Below are 24,051 nucleotides of genomic sequence, written 5' to 3'. Positions count from 1 at the left end.
TTCAAAAGTAGAGTCATCTTTTAAGGTGTTATGCTGCAACGTAGACATCATACCATTCTATCCTTACTTAAGACGACAGGCTGCTATTAAAATATCACCCAGCTTAAAAAAGGACAAGTACACTCAAGCATGGAGATTTTGTCCATGCTATCAGTTCAGTTACCCTCAGTCACCAATAAAAATATCTGCACGTATACCCTTTACATCCTATAAAGGGAGTTTCCAAGTTCGTCCACTTGCCCAACAGATTACCTTACTAACGGATGCTGTTTACAGATTACTACAAACACATGGAATACTGTAGGCAAACGATAAGGAACCTCAAGAACACCTCAATTCAGTGCCAATCTTCCTGCAGTTTGTATGTTGTTCTCTTTGTTCTGAACTCGAAATTACTTAGGTGAGGTGTAACTTCTGTATTGCATTAAAAAATTAAATATACATTTCCAGTCATGGCTTTGTCATATCAAAATACGTAACTTAAATCATTTACTAACTTCACAGTATACAGTGTGTATGCGATATCTGTTTAAAATTTCCCCGCAATGGTGTAGGGGTAGTCGAGGCGAACAATTTGTCGTATAACACTTGCGGTCAGTCTAGCCGGAAGACAACCTTAAACTGGTCTACAAAATCCATCTAAGTCACAGCGTACGCACGCGGCGCGAGATTTTTAATATCCTCTCGACCTCTTATGCCACCGGTTTTCGTTATCATCAGTAAGTTAAACTAAGAGCAACTAAAGGACGGTTTTTAACACGTCATGCAAAAAGTAATCATGTTTCCAGTTTCATTTAAACTTACCTCTTACGAGCACAGTCGTCTCGCAGGAAGACAGCCATAGAAAAAAAACAATTTAATAGTTAATTTTACGCTGCTAAAATTCACTTAATCTTGAGCTAACATTTACAAAACGTCAGTTTTACAATCAGTAGGTCCTCCACAAAGCTGGTGGCGTAAGAGGACGAGAGGATATTAAGTCTCACGTGGCGTGCATGCACAGAAGCTTAGGTAGCATTTGTTGTCCAACTTGAGGTTGCTTCTCGACATGATAGACAGGTATATTACGTCAAATATTTCGTTTCAACTTCCTCCACACCAGTGTGGTACAGTGTAAACAGTTATTGTTTACATCCTATGTATATACGCCGTTCAGATACAATTCCTGCTTGTGACACAGCAGTTAACTGCCGATATACTTCTTGGTTCGTATAGTCTACGTGCAGTGGATACGCACAATACGAAGTACGACAAATTCACATGGCATCAGTCACCCATCCAACCAAGCTGGGAAGAAATACCATCTTTCCCTACTTACGCCCACCTGTTACCTGGTTCATTGCTGAAACTCCCCGGTCAATTTGCGAACAATTTTCTTCGTTTAGACCAAGCATTTACATGAAATCTTTATAATGTGATAATTTTACGTACGAATTAGTTAGTAATGTGATCTTCAGTGTTGCTATTTTTGAGCTAAATGAATTTGCGATAGTCCCGCAAATATTACTTTGCGTGAAGGTGGTACATAACTTTTCACTTCCTTTTACCGGTATCTGTACGTCGTTTGATTTTTCCGTTTACATCGAAAAGTCGCTCTGTGTATTACCGGCCAACTATTCCTACCAGCATGGACTGAATCGGGATGGCAAAATGACAGTAAAATCGTTAATTTGACATTTGGTCTCAAGAAGTAAAATCTGAACCAGCAGAGAGGTGTAAAGTATGGTTTGTTGTGAGAGCAGCGAGCATGTACTGTGCTTCAGGCGTTGATAGCTGGGACAGTGCTGGGGCCCGAGATGGAGGAGGAGCAGCAGCAGCAGCAGCAGCCGCAGCCTGACCCGAGGAGGCCTCGTCCACCCCCGCCTGCTCCCCCGCGGCCGAGGCCACCAGTGCCACCCCCGCAGCCTCCGCAGCCACCACCAGCTCCACCTGCTGGACCCAAGATGGTGGTTATCGGTAGTCGGGTTTATCAGCTAGTCCATCTAGGAACCTATGTAAACAAACCGTAAGTATTTTTGTCATGTTCGTCAAAAAATTATGAATACATCTCCTTATGCCTCAGATATATCACATAATTTGCTTATACGTAGTGGAATCTACATATCACAGTACTTTATTCTACTTCTTATACCAGCGTCCGTAGTTTCAGTTAGTAACGTTCAGCAATGCGTTTACACTAGAACCAGAGGATCCCTATTCGTAACCGGCCCGGTGCACCCCTCCTTAGCTAACCTGGTCGCCCAAGACTCCTCTTCAGCGACCATATGGATGGCGATCTCAGTGCGGACGCCAGATCAACACAGGATGCTGCGAAACAGTACTCCCATCCTCAGACTATCCACTACACCCGGCCTCCAGGTCGCTGGATTACAGGAGCACGCCACCACTCCCAGGCTATTCGTAACCAATCAGTGGAGAAACTTCTCTATACAATATCACTAATGGTAGTGAAAATAGCAATACCAAAATGTATACGTCTTATTGAAATGAATGTTATAACGCAGAGCAGGTGTATGGAACGCGCATACGATCAGGATTACAAAAACGAGCAGGACTTCTTCTTTTGAAACATTCTTCTACTAGGGAATGGGGAAACAGTAGGAGGGACTAGACCCCTTTCGTTATCATTCATTTTATTTAACAGTCATATCAACAAATTCCTTTAAAACGACAATATCTTACTCCTGATTACTTTAGGTAATAAGAATAGTAAGTCACAAGAATTTAGTGAATCTGCTACCAATGTCCTTTTATGAAACAAAGTCTATCTTATATATAAGAAAATTTTAAAACCACTGACAATTATGCGCCTAACGGCTTGAATTAAGAAATACAATATTCCTGACTAGTCTTCGCTCACTGAGACCTGATGTTCTCAAAACATTTACCTAAATAACAACCTGCCAGAGATACACCCAATAAATAGCAGGATGAAGTTAATACAAAGGCACTTGTTTCACACACAAGAGACAATCAATATCACTAAGGCTTACTAAGGTTTCAAACTTCGGCTCCAAGGCTCAGTAACACAAATAGTCAGCGCGAAGTGTTACTAAGAGTAACACCGCAACAACCTTTCACAGTTGTATGTTGCTCTTGTGACAAGGATTAATAAATATACTAAATACAATAAATACACAAGTAAACACAATTAGCGCCAGAATTAATTAGCGAGGAGTGACGCCAGGTCGCTCGAGGGCAGAACGAAAACTTAGCTTGAAGAACCCAAGACGGAAGGTGGCATTTCGTACAAGACCCACTTCTCGAGCTTCGACCCGGAGTCACCTCCCGCTACCCAGGATTTCACAGGCCCGGTACCCATAGATGGAAAGGTAGTGCTTACTCCAAAACACCAGTCAGCCAGCTGTAACATTTAACAAGCGCACTCAACAGGTCCGCAGGGACAATCCACTAATAAATCGGCACACTGCCTTTGTCCCCACTACGAATGAACTACACAGACAAGGTACAACCAACAGCACAAATCTTATCAATAACCTTAAGGAGAATTGCCTGCTATTAAGACATTAAAAAAACTTACAATTACTAGCAAGGCCAGCGGGCACTCCAATCTTAGTCACAATTAAATTACGTGAACTCTTATGGCCCACTGTTCAGTGAAAACCGTAACGAGCACAATTTTGAAAATTTCATTATAAGCTTTACTGGGGATCACTACGCTAAGGCTACCAAACACTCGAAAGCAGTATATTTGATAAACAGATTATGGTCTTGCAGCTGATTACATATTACATCAAACAACAATTTCTCACGAGCTGGAAGAGGCACGCTCGTGAATTATATTAATATTTAACACTTGTCTTGAACACCATGAACTCTTCATAGGCACACCTTTACTTCAATGGTAACACCCATGCGCTAATAGTTACCAGAAGTGAGGTAGCAGCCCTCTTCACCTTCACAGACATGCCCTATGTACAATCTCACTTAACGTCCGATATGGCCTGCGCCGGGTACAGCAGGCGGACGACCGTAGACAGCCGCGTCCGGAACTAGCAGCACGCAACCCAAGGCAGAAACAAGCTCCCTCACAGGCGACAGGATAGGCTCCCCACCAAGCTGCCCCTTACAGGTCATCGGTTCCCGCTCCACTACACGCACACTCCGGCCTCAGGTAGCATCGAACGCCAACTGTCACGCCCTTGGCGAGTGCCTCCATTTAACTATTCCGGCAAAGATAAGGCAGCCAAGACTCAGTACGCGCCACAAGCAAAGATAAGAGCGCGAAGGCGAGGTACTTGCAAATATGCTGGCTTGCCAGCAAAACGCCACTGCTCAAGCAAGATGTATACGTCTTATTGAACTGAACGTTGTAACGCAGAGCAGGTATATGGCAACACGCATACGATCAGGATTACAATGATCATATAAAATTAATTGTTGGTAAGGCGGGTACCAGGTTGAGATTCATTGGGAGAGTGCTTAAAAAATGTAGTCCATCAACAAAGGAGGCGGCTTACAAAACACTCGTTCGACCTATACTTGAGTATTGCTCATCAGTGTGGGATCCGTACCAGATCGGTTTGACGGAGGAGTTAGAGAAGATCCAAAGAAGAGCGGCGCGTTTCGTCACAGGGTTATTTGGTAACCGTGATAGCATTACGGAGATGTTTAATAAACTCAAGTGGCAGACTCTGCAAGAGAGGCGCTCTGCATCGCGATGTAGATTGCTCGCCAGGTTTCGAGAGGGTGCGTTTCTGGATGAGGTATCGAATATATTGCTTCCCCCTACTTATACCTCCCGAGGAGATCACGAATGTAAAATTAGAGAGATTAGAGCGTGCACGGAGGCTTTCAGACAGTCGTTCTTCCCGCGAACCATACGCGACTGGAATAGGAAAGGGAGGTAATGACAGTGGCACATAAACTGCCCTCCGCCACACACCGTTGGGTGGCTTGCGGAGTATAAATGTAGATGTAGATGTAGATGACATCTTCTTTTGAAAGTTCATTTTGGTATTTCGTAAGGAAACTATCGGAGCACACAAAAAAAAGAAAATAACTGCCTAATCCTGGCGCGAAGAACGCCCACCTTTAGCGAATACCGTCACAGGTGCGACAAAAGCTGAATAACTGGCTGTAATTACCAATCTGCGGTCATGAAAGGATTGGGTTTAATGCGCAGTCGACATAATAGCAACTAGAGACAGAACAGTAGCTCGAGCTGCTAAGGGCGAGGTTTGACATCAGAAAATAGATCCTCTCTTAAGTACCGTCCCAGAATTTACATTTAGCGAATAAAGGAAAGACGGAAGACATAAGATGAATCGTCGGATGGAGGTTTGAGCCCCTAATGCGAAGAGTATAATATTGTAGCCATTGCGTCACTTCGATCGCTTGTACTAGTACATGAAAATAGTATCACGAGGAGACAGTTCAGTGGTAGGTAGCATTCTTCATCGAAAAGGTTTCATAAAATACTGTAGATGGCCATTTTCCCATGAAAACGAATGCGAATTTCCATCCAGTAATAAAAAGAAGTAATATCAATCATAGTAGAGACATACGAGTTGTATTCGACCATCCAGTTGAATGGACTACGTTAAACAACGATGAGAGACGCCCAGAGATTCTTGTTTATCATACTGAAGTGGCAGTAGAATCAAGGCACCATGCTGATACATAACTGACGAAACATCTTCCTAGTGGGCGATTACTTTATCCGAAATGTTTAAGAATGTATGAATCTTTCTCTTCTGCATATGGGTATAATCTCATCTATCCGAAATATTTCTTAATTATTATTTAATGCGTACACATAAAATAAGAATTGCCAGTATGCAGGTACACCGAAAACGGTTCTTAAACACGTGCGACGTCCATCTCAAATCGTACGAAAAATGAGAAAATTAACCTTATATTTTTTAAAAGCATTAATATTTTGATGTGTGCCAATTACTGTAAAAGAAAACACCTTTCATAAAGTTATCTCTTTAATGTTTACTAGATTTAGAGTTACAATTCGGTAAAGCTTGCGCTACTTTCCGAAGGCGACAACTTGTCGGTGGTGTAGCTCATGAACCTTATATCGGATTTCGGTGAACTACGAAGCGGAATTTCTGTTGTTGATGGAGGTGTATCACAATATTATCACGTAGAACAAGGTGTAGTTAGATGAATAACGAACACTAACTTCATTTTATTCAGCACTTGCACATACAAGAGCGCCGCATTTGATGATTGTAATAGTATAACTTATATTCTACGAAAATATGATTTTACAGAGCTCTAGCGTAAGAAATATCTTTTTCTGGGGACTGGATGTTTACAGTATTTTAAGTGCTACAATTTTTTTAAGTGCAAGGAAATGAATCTAGAACTTTACAGAACTTTTCCTCAAACATCAGCAAGAACTGTCGAGAGGAATACCTTGTTTGGGATTAAAGTGGAAGCTATGGATGCAAACAACGAACAGGTATGAATTCCGAGTAAATTAGTGAGATCTGTATTGATAGCGGTTTTTGCAGCGTACTTTCCTCCAAATATATCGATTCCCAGTCGCTTTATGTGGTTACAGATGTTTAAAGCTTCATTTGAAAGCTCAAATCTGTTATTACATACACATTTTCAAGGAAGTAATGTAATTTTTACGTGAATTAGTCCACTTCCGTGGGTTAGTGAGCATGGCTGACTTCCATGTAGGGGGACCCGAATTCAGTTCCTGAAACTGCCAGGGACTTTTCATTGGTGAGGGGGGCGGGAGAAGGAGGAGGATAGGAACGGGATCCACTCAGATTCTTGATGGCAAATTGAGGAGTTACTTGAATGGGAAGTAGCGACTCTCAAGGTCTGCAAAGACGACAGCGACCGGAAGAGCGAATCACTGACGCCACGCCCTTCCATACTGCAAACAAATGACACTGTTGTCTGAGGACGACATGGCAGTCGGTCGGTCCCTAGTGGCTCTTCTGAGACCAGATCGGTGGAGCGCTCATCACTTTTTCCGAAATATGTGCATTGGAATCCATCAACAATTTCTTTCAGGCTTTCCTCCCCTCATCTCCCGATCATTAAAATAACGCAGCATTTTCATATGTGAACATTTTCTGAAGCTTTTGGCAGTCACATGTAGGCGTAACAGCCGCTAGAGAGCGCTGTGTTCATAAGTATAGAGTCTACTACCGCGTACACGTCGACTCTTGGAGATACAGTATAAATGAGTTGCTTACTCGAGACTCAATTTCGTGCTCTGTCGGTCTGTAAGCGCACGAGTTATGCGGGTTGCAGGAGGCAGTGGGCCGTCGGGTCTTGTTAAGCGACATTCTGACCGTCCTTATCGCATGATAACGCCAACCCTGCTTACGGTGAAGACGTGTATCAGAGCCCCTCATACACTGCGCTGCGTCAGCACTTTGTCTGCACCTAATATCTTCGCTGAGAGTGCCGCGTGGCTATTCGTGATGAACATGTTTCTCTTACTGCTCCCCCTGCAAAATGTCTAGGAATCACACGCTTTTAACTTACCGTTTTAAAGAATCTATTGATTTATGCTTTCCTCGATCATTGCCACGTAACATAACTGTTTGTTAGAGTCTGCTCGTCGGATACAATAAAATCAATCAACATTAATGTGAATCATAGGATACTTATTGCAACGTGTCACAGACGGCAGAAAATGAAATGCCAGACACAGTGACGAAGAAAGAACACTTCGGATTCAGCACGTCAAAGAAGCTCAGGACGGTCGCAGAGAAGTTGGGTTTAATGGTCAACGGCACAAGTTAGTAACGACTTTGTGTCACCGACTTACATGCTTCATCTGCATCAAACTATCAGTGCTAGAAGACAACTATATAAACTTTCAAAAACTTTTTGTTCTGCCCGTCTTTTCACTAAAGACGATGAAGTTCAAACTCAAAACATTGGTAAGACGGACCAAATGTGCATACATTGCTCTTCTTTGCTGTTTGCTGCGGAGTTCAGTGACAATTGAGCTACTATGTGTTGCCACAAGGCAAAGGTGAACTTACAGCCCATTGAAGTTTATGAAGAGCGTCGAAAACTTATAGAGAAGAATTGTGACGATAGTAAGAACTACCTAGAAAATATCAGACAGTTGAACAATGCTCTGGCATTTGCTTCACTGAAGTTTAATTCGGTTGATATTACTGACAGTGGTCCATATTGTTTCAAAATACATTGTCAGGTTTATCACACGACAGTAAATTCCCAACCTCCTGCAGGAGTTGCACCAACTTACCCCGGCCTCTATACTGTATTTTGGTATTGCAGCATTGTACTTTTTATTAACAATTATTTGTATTTACTTGTTCCTGCATTACTATATTACCTATCGGTGACCAGGATACAGTGCGAATCATTCGCACGAGTCAACTAGACTGTATTGAATACAAGAAATGTTTTTATGAAGTACTGTTAATACAGAGTGTATAAAAGCGAGAAAACATGAACAGGTTTTCTCTCAAAACTTTTGACATCGTAAGGCAGGAGAGAACGTATGATGTCCCAACGTTCGAGTTGTAAACCTGCTAAATGCGTAACCTCTTAAAAGGTTCTCATCCAATACCAATTAGGTTATGCGAAGAGTGTGTATGTGAATGAAGAGCAGCATGTGTCCCTAAAGCTCATGTAGGCCCATGGAGGCTACGCTGGATCAGGTAGGTAGCTCAGTCGCCGAATTCCATGAAGCCACTCTGACACCAGTTTCGTCGACAGCATCAAATTTATCTCCTTTCTTCAACAGCATTTAGAACGACCACGATTTATCTTTTTTGGCTACGATATTCCTAGGAGGAGTGCATTAACCGTTTTAACAATACTGTTTCGCTACACGATCACAGAATTGTGCCTGTAAAATAACCACTATGTATCGTCCTCAACATAGCTTTCAGTTTATTTTCACTTCACTTTCAGCAACACGACACTCTGGCATTTAAGGCGGTGGTTTTTATTTGTGATTCAGTGTGTCTCAATATCCTCGTAGTAGTCGTATGTCTGTCGACCAGCTTCGTATACAAGTTATCATGTTAGATTCGAATCGCTGTGTAGAATTCCACGTGTCCCTGAGCTTCACATTTATTTCTTATTTCATGTCGCGTTTTTGGAACTGATCTGTATGTCATGTACCTATTTGTGTTCACCTCAAAATTTTCCAGGAAGCCTTGTAGAACTACTTACCGACACAGATGTGCATGAAGTGTGAGGGTAATATTTTCCACAGGCTGCATGTTCTGGAAGCGGATACACAGGCTCCGGACCCAAGAAGCCCTGGCAATGGCGCTAGGAACTTCACTTCCATCGTCAGCAGCCCAATGGTTTCTGCTGGAGCCGCTGCTGCAGATCCAGAAAATAAACGCCAGTATCAGGAAAAGCGTCGTCGTCACGTCGCAGACCAAGCTGACGCCGAGGTCAAACGACCGAGAGTAAAAGACGAGCCACCGCAAGCAACAGAAGCACATGGAAAGAACAGAGCAGTCCCATTAAAAGTGCGTGGAATTACATGCAAAGATGTTTTCGTTAATGGGCGCGAAGGAGTGTTGGTAAGTACTGCTGTTCCCTCAGTGTTCTCATTCTTCCACGAAAGTCTGCAGCCGGCCGAAGTGGTCGAGCGGTTCGAGGCGCTACAGTCTGGAACCATGCGACCGCTACGGTCGCAGGTTCGAATCCTGCCTCGGGCATGGATGTGTGTGATGTCCTTAGGTTAGTTAGGTTTAAGTAGTTCTAAGTTCTAGGGGACTAATGACTTCAGCTGTTAAGTCCCGTAGTGCTCAGAGCCATTTGAGCCTTTTTTTTTTGTAAGTCTGCAATTATCAGTCCTTTCAGTATGTCTGATTGTGTATATGCATTTTTGTTTTGATGGTACACTAAACGAAACAACTGGTCCAGCGACGTGCACAGCAATACTGCTTTTTGTCGTCCATGACTCTGAATGGTTAGGTTATTTGTTTTAGCAGTACCATATTCGTCAGATAAAAACTCGAAAGTACATTTCCATGTACAAGGTAGGTATATTTTCTAATATAAATTCGATACATCAGGTAGATTAGAGGTTAGCGTCTTGTTAACAAGGTCATTAGAGGCGGAGCACAAGCTGGAATCACTGAATGAAGGGAAAGAAAAATGGGTCACTCCCTTTTAAATGGAACCATCTTCGCATTTGTCGTAAGCGATTTAGGGAAATCGTGGAAAACCTAAATATGGATGCCCGAACGAGAATTTGAACAGTCGTCCTTCCCATTGCGAATCCAGTGCGCCAAACACGGTGCCACCTGAAATATATTTAGCACGTCTACGAATGACTATGTCTGTCTGGTGCAAAACTGAATAATTTCCACAGAAAGGGTGATTATATAGAGCAGAATTAGAGTACATACAGCGAAGCTTTATGCTGTTAATTATAATGTGATGTCGTTCTTGTTGTAATGGTTGCCTCGCCGTAGCAGGGGTCTGTGGACGAAAACTGTGAATAGCAACACGCCTTCAACGTAAGCAGACATGTAGGTCAAGATGTTGGAATACTACTGCAAACTGCGAAACCTTGTGCGAGATGTTTGCTGTGTGAAGATAGGTGTTGAAACAACGACACTTGCTGGGAAAGAGGGGTTCTGTAACGATATGCACTTTTCTTTACAAGATCGCATGTAAATTGCTAGCACTGTGTCGAAGAGCAGCGTATAAATTTCATCGCCTCACGTATGAGATCACTGCACTTTCCACTTTAGAGAAAATTCCTCGGTTCGACAGTATGATCAAGTGCTACACAAATTTTTCGGAGACTGAAATTCACGAAATTCGGCGTAGTAGTAAGGATACAGGGTTACGAAATTGAAGACAGAGAACTTCGCACCACCATAAGATTGTAGTCTTTTAGATAAAATCCCTGAGAAAACGGTAAGAGCAAGAAATGTACAGGGGTATCAAAAGAACCTGTTAATTCTGTTTTGTACTTCGGCTGTCGTTTTGTACGGGGTATGTATGGGGTACTGTAACGAATGGTTACTACACAATTTTAACTTAACGGCTTATTTCACCGACTGTAATCCAGCCACCAGTAATCATGTAATTGCGGGTGGAAATGTTAAGTCATCGCCTACCTACCAATGACATGCTGTGCAAAATGTCCTCAAGTGTATTAACAACGAACTTTTCAGTTCAGCTTCTCCTTTAGCAGTTCCATCATCATATAAGTTTTTCCCTTAAAAGCCATGACTTGGGATCGTCGTCAGAAGCTAAACTTTCGCCGCTATTCTGAATATTGCAACGAATGTCTGGATGCAATTGACATTATGTTTGACTTTCATGCCGACTTCCATGTGATGTTACTCTTGTTCGTTATAAAAACTCTTGTCTCGAATGGGGTCTTCACGTTCGTTCTTCTGATAAAATTTCTTGAGATGGCTACTAACATCTTCGATAATCTACTTGTGGGTTTCCAGAACAAGATTGTTCACGTTCACGACATTTTCTGTCGAGATGCCAGCTGAATGACGTTCCCAAGGATCTTTTATTTCAGTCGGTTTTTTGCAGCTTTAGAAACTTACATCTCAGTCACATGCGCTTGTCTGTTCTAATACTCATTCACTAAAATCTTTTTGCAGTTTGAGCGCTTTACCCGCGATATTCCAATTTTTGAATCCAAACTTTATTCAATGAATCTTCTTGTTTGGGTGAGCAAAGCTTTATATCCAACAAATATTAAGAAACAATAAGTAATCGTTGATCACCGAAGATCTCCCCAATCGCTGATATCGATGAATTTTCTTTCTTAATGTGCTGACATAGAAACATCATGCGTCGAGATAGTTAAGTGATTGAAAATATTGTCGTAAATAATCAGATACTGAAAACTTAAAAAGTGCTTCGTATATCTTGTAGGAACTCCTTTAGTATGTCGAAATTCATGAAATGAAAGTGACGTATACTGTACCTACCTCCGGATGTATTTTGGAGTGATTAAGATTATTTTTGTATGTAAAAGATTTCTAATAAACTACGTAATACATTACTCAGACCTCCCTCCACCAAAACCAAAAACCATTGCAGCTATGTAACTTGACGAATTGTCTTACTACAAACCACCATGGTTAGTACGTATGGTGTTCTTTAAAGATGTGTATGACACTTAGCAACCGATCATAAGAATCACCACTGACTGAGTGCGTTTCTCCACTGTATACAATCCACAGTTTAAAATTTCGTTTCACTACTTTATTGTATCACTATCATGTTACACAGTTCTTTTGCAACTATTGCAATTCTTGGCTGGAAGGCCTTGTGACACTCCAACTTACCCAGGTGTCAGTATGTGAGTCTTACCCACTAGAGGGCCTTTCCCTATGTCAAGATGATTCTGAGAGCAATCCTGCTGAACTTCTGCTTCTGTATCTCAGGTACGTCAAAGGTCGTAGCACGCATCTCATCGGATAATCTGTTATTTATCCTTCATTTCCGGCAAACTTGAGGTGTGGCACTGTTACTTGCCTGTTAGTACGGACAATGTTCATCAGGCTTTCACAACTGCGTCCAGAAATGGGGTGGCTGGGCACATCACGGTGGGAAGAAATTTCCCGTAATTGACACTTACAGTGCTTTTTTGACACGGCAGACCGATGATTATTAAGCTTCTGAGAATCTGGGATGTCATATGTCACGCATCGTCTTCATGTGCCAAATCCCAACAATTATCTTCCTGCATTCATGATCATACTAGTACTTTATTGCAGACTACGCATCTATGCGCTTTTACATGGTATCGGTGTCACACGACAGTTTATACTTTCCTATCCCATCACATTTTAGACAGCTGTTCATTCCAAAAGGCAAGAAGCTACATTAAAGCTGTCATGCGGAAGACTAGGAAGCAAAACTACAAACGGCCACCGTAATATTCGATCTTCTAAGAGGGTTTCCATAAAACGGACACAACTTAGACACATTACGATATCTCTCGTTGTTTCGCATGATTTTCACCACTGTTTGCAATATCTGATTAGCATACATCTTTAAGAACTTTTTTTAATGAAATTCAAGTAAAAGCTGCCAGAAGCTGATAATGACTGGAATTGTGAGATCCACAGTAGCACACTTTTATTATGCTTATTACACAGGTGACAGTTTCTTGGGAGAAGAGATCTTGTGACTCCAAGCCCGCATTCAAAACTGAAAGCAAAGATGCTGTAGTACCGACCATCGCCGAACTGCAAGATAATCAAAATGCCCAAAGGTAAGATATTCATAGATTCTTCTGTCAACTTCATTTTGCCTGCCTGGTAGAGGATCCATATCTAAACTGAAAAGCTTCTACTCGAGTCGCAGTCTAGACAAAAATGAAACTTCTCGTTGTAAAGTGGTGAGTTCTATGAAGATACGCTAGCTGTACTTACCTTTGTTCTCTTCCAAGGACTGATCATCAGGCGGTACGTGAGACGGACTCTATCTACGATAATGCTATAGGAGTCTCCAGAACCGATGGTGCAAAACAACGAGCAGACTGCGACCAATTGAAAGCAAATAATACGCAATGTGACTGCACTGCGATCTGTGTCAAAGCTCTGGACAACGTCAAGCCTAGATCTTCCAGTTCTGAAGATCCAGGTAACTATGTTTGTCAGAGTCGTGAACCTGAAACACTGCAGAAAGGAGCAGGACCCTTGATGACTGACGTCGGCAGTAGGTAAGAAACATGATATATACTCCATTAAGTAGTCTCTGGTAGTTATAGTTTATATGTAACTAGTGCATACTCCATTTGTGATAATGGCAGCCAACACAGAAACTATAAGTCACTCTAAGTCACGTAATTAAAATCACCTCTAGACTTACCGCTTAGAGCAAACATCTAATTTGTTCTTCATCCTAATGTACACACCAGACATTAATGTAGAAAGTGACTGAGAGCTTCTTGTTATAGTCATTAAAACTATTAGGAAGTACTGTTGACTGTACTACAACGAATACATTGTCAGACATAACAATAATACATACATGTTAACTGTTAGTTTTGAGAAGGATGTGATCATGGAGTATCTTCACAGGCAAGTCTCATAGCAACAAGCGTTTGTAAATGAATAGGGGAAAATACTTTCCTAGTGTGCTAATTCCCATTGACAAATCTGTGCGACCATTTTAGTTTTCCTCTCCATCATGTGAATCAACAGCCTAGTACACTTAATGAACAATTAACCTTATTTCATTGTGCCTACATTTTTACAAGTGGTCACAATAATGTTAGTGAACACTTTATGCACATATGATGATACAATAATTGCACAAAGTTTATAAGGGAAACTATGGATACTAAGAAACTGTAAAAGAATGCACATTGTAGTATCACCTGTAAGTTGGGATCTTTATTTTACAATAACTTTATCAATGCAGCTTCATCGAGTCACTTAGAAGATACAGTTAGCCACAGCTCCGTCTTCGTCTCTATGTTCTCACTACTGTTTTCGTTGAAGTGATACAGAAGCCGTTACAGTAGTAGATCCGTTATCAGGCTCCCTACCACTACACCATCACTTTATGTGACCATTGTGTCTGTGATCCGTAAGTGTAAGGGCAGATTGTGGCAAACTATGTCTGTATGCATGTGGGAAGTCAATAAACTTAAATTGGATAACTTTAATCAAAGAGCCACTTACTTTCTAAGCATTTATGATTTAGACGATGGCATATGAAACAGCGTCCCACATGCATCAGACTGTACATCCATAATATTTGCCTATTTCTTTCGCTTAAATTCTGTTTTGGTTGCCAATCTTTCGCTGTCTGACAGTTTGATTTGTGAACCCACACTCTTGTTAACTGAAAGCTTGGTATTCTTAGGCATGGTCTACACTGAAAAATTAAGACAGTCAAAAAATACGGTTCAGTTGAAGCGCTGCAATGATTAGCAAGTATTAATATTCAGGTCCCTAAAGCTTTATCCTTAACATTGTGTGTGCACTGAGTGTGCTTCCAGTAATGGCCCGATTGCTACCTGTGCAGCATGATATGCCTTTTCCACTAATGTTGACTTTTAATCACTGAACAAAGTTCCTTTTTAGTGAGAATTAATGTCTCCAACATCTACCATAGACAAAATGTCTCTTGTATGATAAACACACTAATCCACCGTAATTAAAAGCACAGGAAAGCAAAATACTCGGAAATTTTAAAAAGCGCTCCATGCTGTCTTTTCCTGTAAAATTTTTCCTTAGCATCTATTACCAAAGCATTTATTTTTAACTTCATCTTTGATAGCAAGTTCTCAAATACAAAATAAAAGAAAATTTATTAAGACATTTGACACTCAAGTATAAGGCATGCTTAATGTTCACAGTATATCACATTTACCATTTACATAAGCGATATATCTAATTTGACGAGATGTTTATCAAATTGCTTCAGTGTTACAAACTGTAGATTAATTCATAAAACATTCAACACCATCTGTTACAAGGTTCAACTTGAATGAGACACAGGAGCTGTAATAAGATCATCAAAACATGTAGAGACAGCTGAGTTTAAGGCCAATTCATTCTTGTAGTAAAACAGGACCATCAAAGATAGGCAGTTATAGAGGGAAAAAAGGAATCAGCAATTAAGACCCTTTAATCTTGCAACATTTTAGAATTGGCCCATAAACGAAAGATGAGGTTATTTCAATTACTGTTTAGGTTTGATTCATCTTGATGGATTGAACCTCAGGGTTGGGGATGGGGAGTGGTTCAGTTTTTTTCATTAATATACTCTTCATTGATAATCTAATCACCCATTTTATTGACTACCATTTAATTTACTCTTGCCTGCTAAGCAGGCAAGAAACTTTGGATACTGTATGTTTTGCATTTATATTGGTATACAAAAGAACTAGCTTAATTTATTCTTTCAGTAGCACTGCTGATTACGAGTGTGGTCAAGTTTTCGATCACTTTGTATATTTCAGTGTTATGGCTGAGACGAACTGCCACAAGCACATCTGAAGATGGAATGGTATAAAAACGAAAATGAGCAAGTGAATTAAATATCATCATCAAAACAACAGATTTTCAATATCAATATATTTATGTAAATTATTGTCATCTTGTTACTACGCTTGGTACAGATTGCCTGCATGTACATTGTTTCAGGTCTACTGAGGAATCAAATTTGCAGCACACTGCACAGCATGGCTGTGAGGATGGATCCAAGTAGGGCCACCTTCCTGGCATTGTGTCCAGTGACAGACACCAATGTAACCACATAGTTCCACACTCAGCCACATAGAGGTTAGTTTTCTCTCACTCTTCCTCATTTGTCCCACATTCTTGAAATTAAGCAAAATCCACTAAAACTGACTTCATGTGATGGTTATTACGATCTTTGTTTTGGCATGATATGCCCCCACTACATATGATTAGAATAGGCATATATTTAGCACTCATTTCTCATGGTAATTTTGTTTCCTTTTCCAAACTCTTTCAAGTAGCTCCTCAACCCTCATGATGAAACTGATAAATTTTCAGATTAGTTCTTTGCAACAAGACAGAATCTTAGGCAGGATAAGCAAGTGGCATGGCATTAAAAATGCATGTGCAGTTTCAATAATCTTCAGACTATCAGAATAACAAGTCTTATGTGAACACTAAATCATAAATATTTTCATCAAATTTCATCACTTATTTTCGTTTTATTTATTTATTTTATTTATTTATTTATACATTTATTTTACCTGGCAAGATTAGGGCCTTCAGGCCCTCTCTTACACCTAACCAGGCATACTCAGATTCAACAAATTTCAGTTTCTACAGAACATTAAGGGCATATAACATGTTATACAGTATTAATGTTAAAGAAAAAAATAGAGATTATAAAAGTAGTACAATGATAATTATAACAATAAAAAAATAATTATAACAATCAAGAATAATAATAATAATAATAATAATAATGACTATGTATATGAAAGTAAACATATTTTTCTTTTATGAATGTCAGTCCTATTGCTAGTTGGGAATTTTCTCGTTATATTCTTGCAGCTTCTGAGTTATTCTCATCAAGCAGAGACATAAGACTATGGAATGGGGGTGAAAGAGATATAGAAGAGGTAGATAGGTTAGAGGAAGAGAAATAGAATGGTAAAATTCGAAGCTATGATGGAGAGGAGAAAGAAAAAGATGAGAGGGGCACCACAATGGTGGCTATACCGTCCCTAATATGTATGTCTTGAGTTCCCTCTTGAATGTTGAGTGGTTCTGGATAAGATGCAGATAACAGTGGAGCGCGTTCCATAGTCGTTTTAACGTAAAATTGAAGGTTATAAAAATATTCATAAATGATTAATACCGACAATTTTAGATAAAATGTAACATAACAGCTTATCCTTTCTTCCAAACTGTTGGTTTTCCATTTCCTGCACTTACTCATTCTGAATTTTTAATTTACTTGTGGAATATGTTAGATGGATACTCATTTGTATCAAAATCATTAATTACCATTATCATATCGTTACATACATCATCATTTATATTATTTATGTAATTCTGTATCGTGATAACGTACTTCAGTATTGTTTTTATACCCTGGCATCAGAACATCTTAATGAAATTTATACACTGAATCCTTTGATAATTCTCATATGCTCATCCCAACTTTGATAGAGTTATTTATTAACACTACTGGTTTAGTGTTATGTATAGATACTACATTCATATTACATGTAATGTTTTTCTTAAAATTTAGTTTCAAATTCAATTTAAACAAATATTTACCATTAGATATTACTCTTACATGAACACTTTTATGCATAATATGATAAATGGAAATTGAATGCATGATAATGGATTTTGTTACTTACACCAATAACATAATTTATCGTTAGTGGTGTTTCCAGGCACATAATTGTGATTTTAGCTGTTAGATTGACCTTATTAGTTAAATTTTTAATATGAAGTATGCTATGATAAATATGTTACATTTTGGCTACAGTTGTGGATTTTTTTCTTATTTTACTTACTTATATCTTTCTAATTGCACCTCTGTGTCAAAAATTATGAACTGCATGATAAAACTGAAAGAAAATGAACAATGCCTCATCTTGATTATTTATGCACTGGTTTAATTCTTACTTTTTTGATAATTTTCCTATTACTGAAATTGTGTCATCGTTCTCAGCGCTATACTACTAATGGAATCCCTCTTTAGTCCCCTGTAATAATTAGACACAATAACATCTTAACTTCGAGGGTAGTCTGAAGATTGAGGTCAAAAAGTTGTGAGTATGACATAAACCAACTATAGTAGTGTAGAATATCACTATATTGTCTGTCATAATTGACCTGTGGTCAAATAATTCTAAGACACTTAATAGAACTGACTGACCGAGGCTGAAGAAGTACATCGGGTTCTAATAACCTACCTTCTGGATATAATGACTGCATATGTGAATGTAGATTTTGTCATCGCATACAGCTGATGAGAAGCTCTCTGGTTTCCAGCAGAGTGGCAGTATTATAAAACCATGACTTTTCGACGAGTGGCATACTCATCCTCTTCTGGTGAAGAAGATGATGAGTATGTCACTCATCGAAATATCGCAGTTTTATAAAACTGTCACCTGGCTGGAAGCCTGAGAGCTTTTCATCAGTTATAATGACTACTAGTCAGAGTGTGCAGTGGAGTGAGATATCCACATAGTAAGAAAGGAGAAGAGACCATTATTGGCTAGGAGAGCAAAATGTGTAGATAGCGTAGCTTAATCGAGGAAACATATTTCTTCATCCTAAACAATGGGCTCTTTCCTTTTTGTGTGTGAGAGCTCTGTCTTACAAGCATCTGTTGAGTGTGCGTTACTGTAATGGATGTATCTTCTGTGCAGTGACATATTTTTGTTGTATAATGAGGACATAAGAAATAAGGTGAAACATTATCCTATACCTCTTGAATGGCACAACAGAGACAATCACAGCTAAATTTTCCATCCAATGGATATGTCACCATTAACAGTGACAGATACCTTCACATCATGAGTCATTTTGGATGAAATTGGAATTTCACCAAAGAAATTGGTGCAAAGTCTAATAAACAGGAACACTTGGCTTGCTCCTGTCCTCTTTCAAGGAATATGCTGGTTGTGGAAGTTTCTTGTGCCACCAGGATTGATAGTGGCTTCGTCTGAGTCAAGCTCCACCATACTAGAGTGTTTAGCAACCGTGGCTCCCAGGAGAAAACGCTGTGACTCAGATTAGATCAGTATGTGGAGTTTGAAGACTTGGGAGCGCCATAATGGTCAACTGATGCATTACGTCATGTAGTGTGCTTCAGTGGTTCAGTTGGTTGGTCTGTTGATCCTGAAATTAATGGTCCTTTCCATGGTGCGATATCCATTTCATACTTTGCACCTTCGATGTTCCTAAGTCATTATCCATCGCATCCTTTCCACAAGAAGTTTTGATCAGCATAAAATGCATCAGACTGTCTCTCCATTTTATGAATAGGAATAATTTCATTATCTAATCCATACTTTCTTCTAATGAACAGGTTTTTAATAGAATTATGTACTGTATTGTTTCCCAGCATGTTATTTAGAATAATTGTTGCTCTGGAAGAATGTTCTTGATTAAAGTCTCTGGTACTTTGTATTAGAGATAAGTGGTACTATTACTTTCAAATATTTCTGCCTTGTCTAAATTAATTTTAGCAAGTTATAGTTCTTTGTTTCTATAATTTATTTCATGCAACTGTGTAATTTTGAAAAATGAGAAGGAATTTTCTGTCTTAGTTCTATACTAAGAAACATACTACAAGGCTAATTTCATGATTGTATCGAACAAACATTCAGTGTCCTTACTTTAATAATTTTATCTATTTCAGGTTCTATAAGTTCCTGTCCAACACCACTTCCTTTTGTGTGGTTATTGTGTACTATTGAGTGGGACACTGCCAGTGTGAGTGCTGTTGCAGGGGATATTTATGTGTTACATGAATCCCTGAATGAAATGTGTGTAAATGTGAGTGTGCCAATGCTTAGAGTTTAGCTACTCAGAGCGAAATTGTGGCTCAAGTGTGAGTTGGACAAGCTATAGCTACAACAGGGAAGGAACAGTGAAAGACAATCTATACATTGTGCAAAAAGATGAAGACTTAATGATATTTTATAATGACTCTTTTTCTGTTTTTTTGGGGGGGTATCATGATAGTAGTCAGTTGTCAAGTACTCAGAAATCCTTGCCTTTCAGTACACTGTGAAATTTGTGTAAAATCTTCCATTGTAACGGTTTAAATCAGCAACACAACAACTGTGTGAAAATATAAACCCCCATGACTAAGGACAGTTCTTAAAGTGTTTTGATACTATGGACATAGGGCTGCAAGGTATTCTGTTTTCATTGACCTGATGATTTGATAGTTCTTAGCAATAACAATATGTTACAGTGAAATGCAGTAATGGTATTCTACTGTTGTATGAATATATTTCTTAAAATAAAGAGTATTAGACATACTTTAAACAAAACTCATTGTTTTTTGTTGTCCTGTTACATCACAAACACAGCAATGTCTCAAAACCAACAATATCAGTAGGTAGCAATAAAGATAACTCTGCCAGACAGACATAAAGTAATAAAAAGGAATTTTTTTTTAGATTTGCAGAAGAATAATGTAAACATATTTTGCATGAAAGCCAGTGAGTGACATCACTTTTATATCGAAATTATGAGTCTCAATGTACTTCAAAATGTTCAGCTAAAATTAACATAGTGATTTCAAAATCACTATGGTGCACCCAGCACAGTCTTCAGTAACCTTTACCCTCAAGTGTTTTCTAATATAGACACAAATATAATATATAAAACTTAGAATTTAGCCAATAAGAGGTGAGCTTAGTGTGCAAACTGTACAGTATTGATGTCTGCATGGCCTGTGAATGCATATTAATTGAACATATCGGTCTTTTGAGAAGACACAACACACATGGCTCTTCTACCTACTATCTGAATGGTAGCAATGAACCAGAGGTCAGAGAATAATACAACACTTTAGTGATGAAAATATAGTTCTATATCATTTGCATACATGGGTCAAAATATTTATTGAAAGATTTCTATGCATTTTTTGTTTCTGTTCATGTCTGATGAAAATGAGATAAACAAATAGTATTCTCCATCTTTTTAGAAAATATCTTCCATGTAAATCGAAACATTTCCCTCTCTTTGTGAATGAGCTTTCAAACATGAATTCTAGATATTAAAACCAAATGTAAGACTGTACAGCCATTTCATTAAGTTTGCGCCATACATTATTTGCATCTAGCATCTTAAAGACCAGGGTCTGGTACACAAAAAATGCCCAGCATTATTATATGACATGTGAAACTCTATGTCACTACACCAGTATTCCGGTGGCTAGATCGGTGAATTGTACCCCATGAGAAAATGGTGTCTGTGTAGGTTTCTATTGATAGAAATAACCTCATTTTCTTCGTACACTGCTCACTAGAGTCATTCTAAACATTCAGATGACACAAATTATGTATAATGGCTTTATATCCTTATTATAATTCATAATATTTGTGTGACATAAAACTATAAAGGCACAGATATCAAATTATTCATAATTACTCATTAGTAATTTAGTGTTGTATACCAAAATGACAACACAAATGAACAGTTATAAAAATCAGGGCAGGGTGGAGAGGATTAAGAAAGGGGTGTTGTTAATAGTGATGTCTCCAGTGAGTACACAGAACCAACGAAAAGGCTCTAGCTGTCCATATGGAATATTATGAATGAAGGTATTTGACAAGTGCTACTTAGGGCTAATACCTGTATTAAATACACAGGGTATTCGTATTTTAGACATCTAAGTCAGAAGAAGCTTAGAAGAATGTAAAATATGACAGAAACACTCAATCTATGTCATAGTAACAAAGAAATGAAACAAAGGTATAGAACACAAAGAAGAATCCGAAATACACTACAATGAATTAATTATTATTCTATACAATGTAGTTGGAGTGGACACTGATTTAAAATTCTTGTTTCCCAACAATGATACACACAAAATGACATATGGTTATGTTGAATGGACACAAATATGAAATCCTTGTTTCACTTCAATGATATCACACATATGGTTGTATGAAAGACCATTCTACAGCGGCACATTCCACAGACTGTGGTTCCCTGAGGGAAATTTATAGTAACATGTGAATGTGGCTGAAAAATGCACAGTTATTTGGGTCATGTTGTACTTACATATCTCAAAAGAAATGTGAAAGAAGTTATAAATATTATTAAAACATAACATTTCCATGATTATTTTATAATGATTACTTACCTTCTTATGTGTCTGATAATAACAAGCAATTTTCAGATGCTTAACAAGCCTGGATGTTCATTACACTGTATGTGTTTTAAACATTATAATGTGTAACAGTGTAGATTAGCAGTACCATAAATATTTGTAATATGAACGAACATAATTAAATATAATTACTACTATGTTAAATCATTATGATACTCTGATCACAATACATCAATGTTTTCTTTTTTAGAGTGCAGATTGATTTGAGAGTCTCAGCAAAAATGATAGTTTCCTGTGAATACAAGTCTTCCAAATAAAAAGTGTTCTATGTGTCTTCTACAAAAAGAATTACTTCTTGTGGTGTCACAACTTCACAAACACAACAAAGTTAAAAATGTTTACTATCAATAAAGAAATCATTGCCAGACACATATAAGCAAATGTAAATAGGAATCATGCTATAGTATCCAGGAGAATATTACAAACGTATTCTGAACGAAACTTGGTAAGTGTTATTGGTTTTAAAATAATTTTCAGAATCCAGTGCACAGGATTAAAAAGAAAATCAGCTTAAATCAATTTGGCGATTTTAGCACTTAGTCTCCCTACTTTGGACATAAGTCCTGTCATCAGTAATCTTTAGCCTCTACCTTTTTCTAATGTATGTTGTAATATAATAGCTAAATCTTTTAGTTTAGAGAATTAGTTGTGAGCCTGTTGCATAAACGGGACAGTTTGTGTACTCACACAGCACAACTGTCTCTGTTAAACACAAGAATCTACTGGTACCTTAGATATCGTAAGCTGAAGAAGTTCAGAAGAATCTAAACAACATCAGAAATATTCATACCATATCACTGTAACAAACAAAGAAGACAGAGAGACAAAACTAAAATATAGCAGCTGAAGTATGAAAGACAAAGTCTAATATAAAGTACACTGCAATGAGTTATAACTGTATGTAGAATAGCTGGAGTGTACGCTAATATGAAGTGATCATTTTATTTCAGTCTTGTGTGCTGAATGAAATCTATCGGGATAATAAGTTAGTCACTATTATGTGGTACACAATTTTGTCCCATTAACATCGTCTGCTGCTGTCTAGGGTATGAAACAGAAATAATAGATTGATATAATAATCAATAACGTTAAGCAGTGATGGCGTAAGTATCCTTGCAGAGGGAATACCTGCACACTTCATTACAGCTTTAATTGAGAGATGTTGAATAAAGCAGGACCCAGCTTTATACTAGGAGTCTAGACTAGGTGACTAGCTGAAAGGAAAATTACATAGTCTTATGTTTAACTGGTAAATTACATATGAATTCAGTAACTTGTAAGACTATGAGTAAAACAGTTTAGTTACCAATGGATCCTATGTTACTATGAGAAACTGTCGCCTACACCTTGAATAATCAGCTGAAGAGAGCAACATGAACATTAATAACAAATAGTCCAAAGGAGGCGACTCAGATTCCTAGAATTGTACTTTTCATACTACAAATGTGAAAGACAGTCAAAAAGTTCAACACAAAAATCTATATTGCATTATTCCACGTCAGCTCTGATGAAAAATGTACCAGTAGAGTGGCTTTACTAACAATAATCTGGCAACGCTGAAGACACTGCCCTCCACAAACTTCAAGGACAGTCTTTCTCTGACCCACAGTACAAGTTTTAACTTTGTCTGTGTGTGACTGTCTCTACAAAAAGAACAGTACTGGCTGTTCCGTTTATGTATTGTATTATGGAAACTGAAACACAAACTTCTGGTCTACCAAGACTGTGGCATTAAACTGTTTCTTGAGT

The 24,051-nt window shown here is 38.6% G+C and overlaps 1 protein-coding gene across 1 annotated transcript; it reads left to right on the top strand.

Annotated features, from left to right (window-relative positions):
* The first annotated feature begins 1,796 nt into the window (after positions 1-1,796).
* On the top strand, positions 1,797-16,155 carry LOC126471190 (protein enabled homolog). Its single transcript, XM_050099300.1, has 4 exons — positions 1,797-2,005; positions 9,203-9,521; positions 13,089-13,204; positions 16,092-16,155. The coding sequence occupies exons 1-4, from the start codon at positions 1,797-1,799 to the stop codon at positions 16,153-16,155; spliced, it is 708 nt and encodes a 235-aa protein (XP_049955257.1).
* The last annotated feature ends 7,896 nt before the right edge of the window (positions 16,156-24,051 follow it).

The sequence above is a fragment of the Schistocerca serialis genome, chromosome 3 (assembly GCF_023864345.2).
Source record: "Schistocerca serialis cubense isolate TAMUIC-IGC-003099 chromosome 3, iqSchSeri2.2, whole genome shotgun sequence".
Classification (NCBI taxonomy): domain Eukaryota; kingdom Metazoa; phylum Arthropoda; class Insecta; order Orthoptera; family Acrididae; genus Schistocerca; species Schistocerca serialis.
Note: the sequence above shows the minus strand (reverse complement) of the source record. Positions and strands in the feature narration are given on the sequence as shown.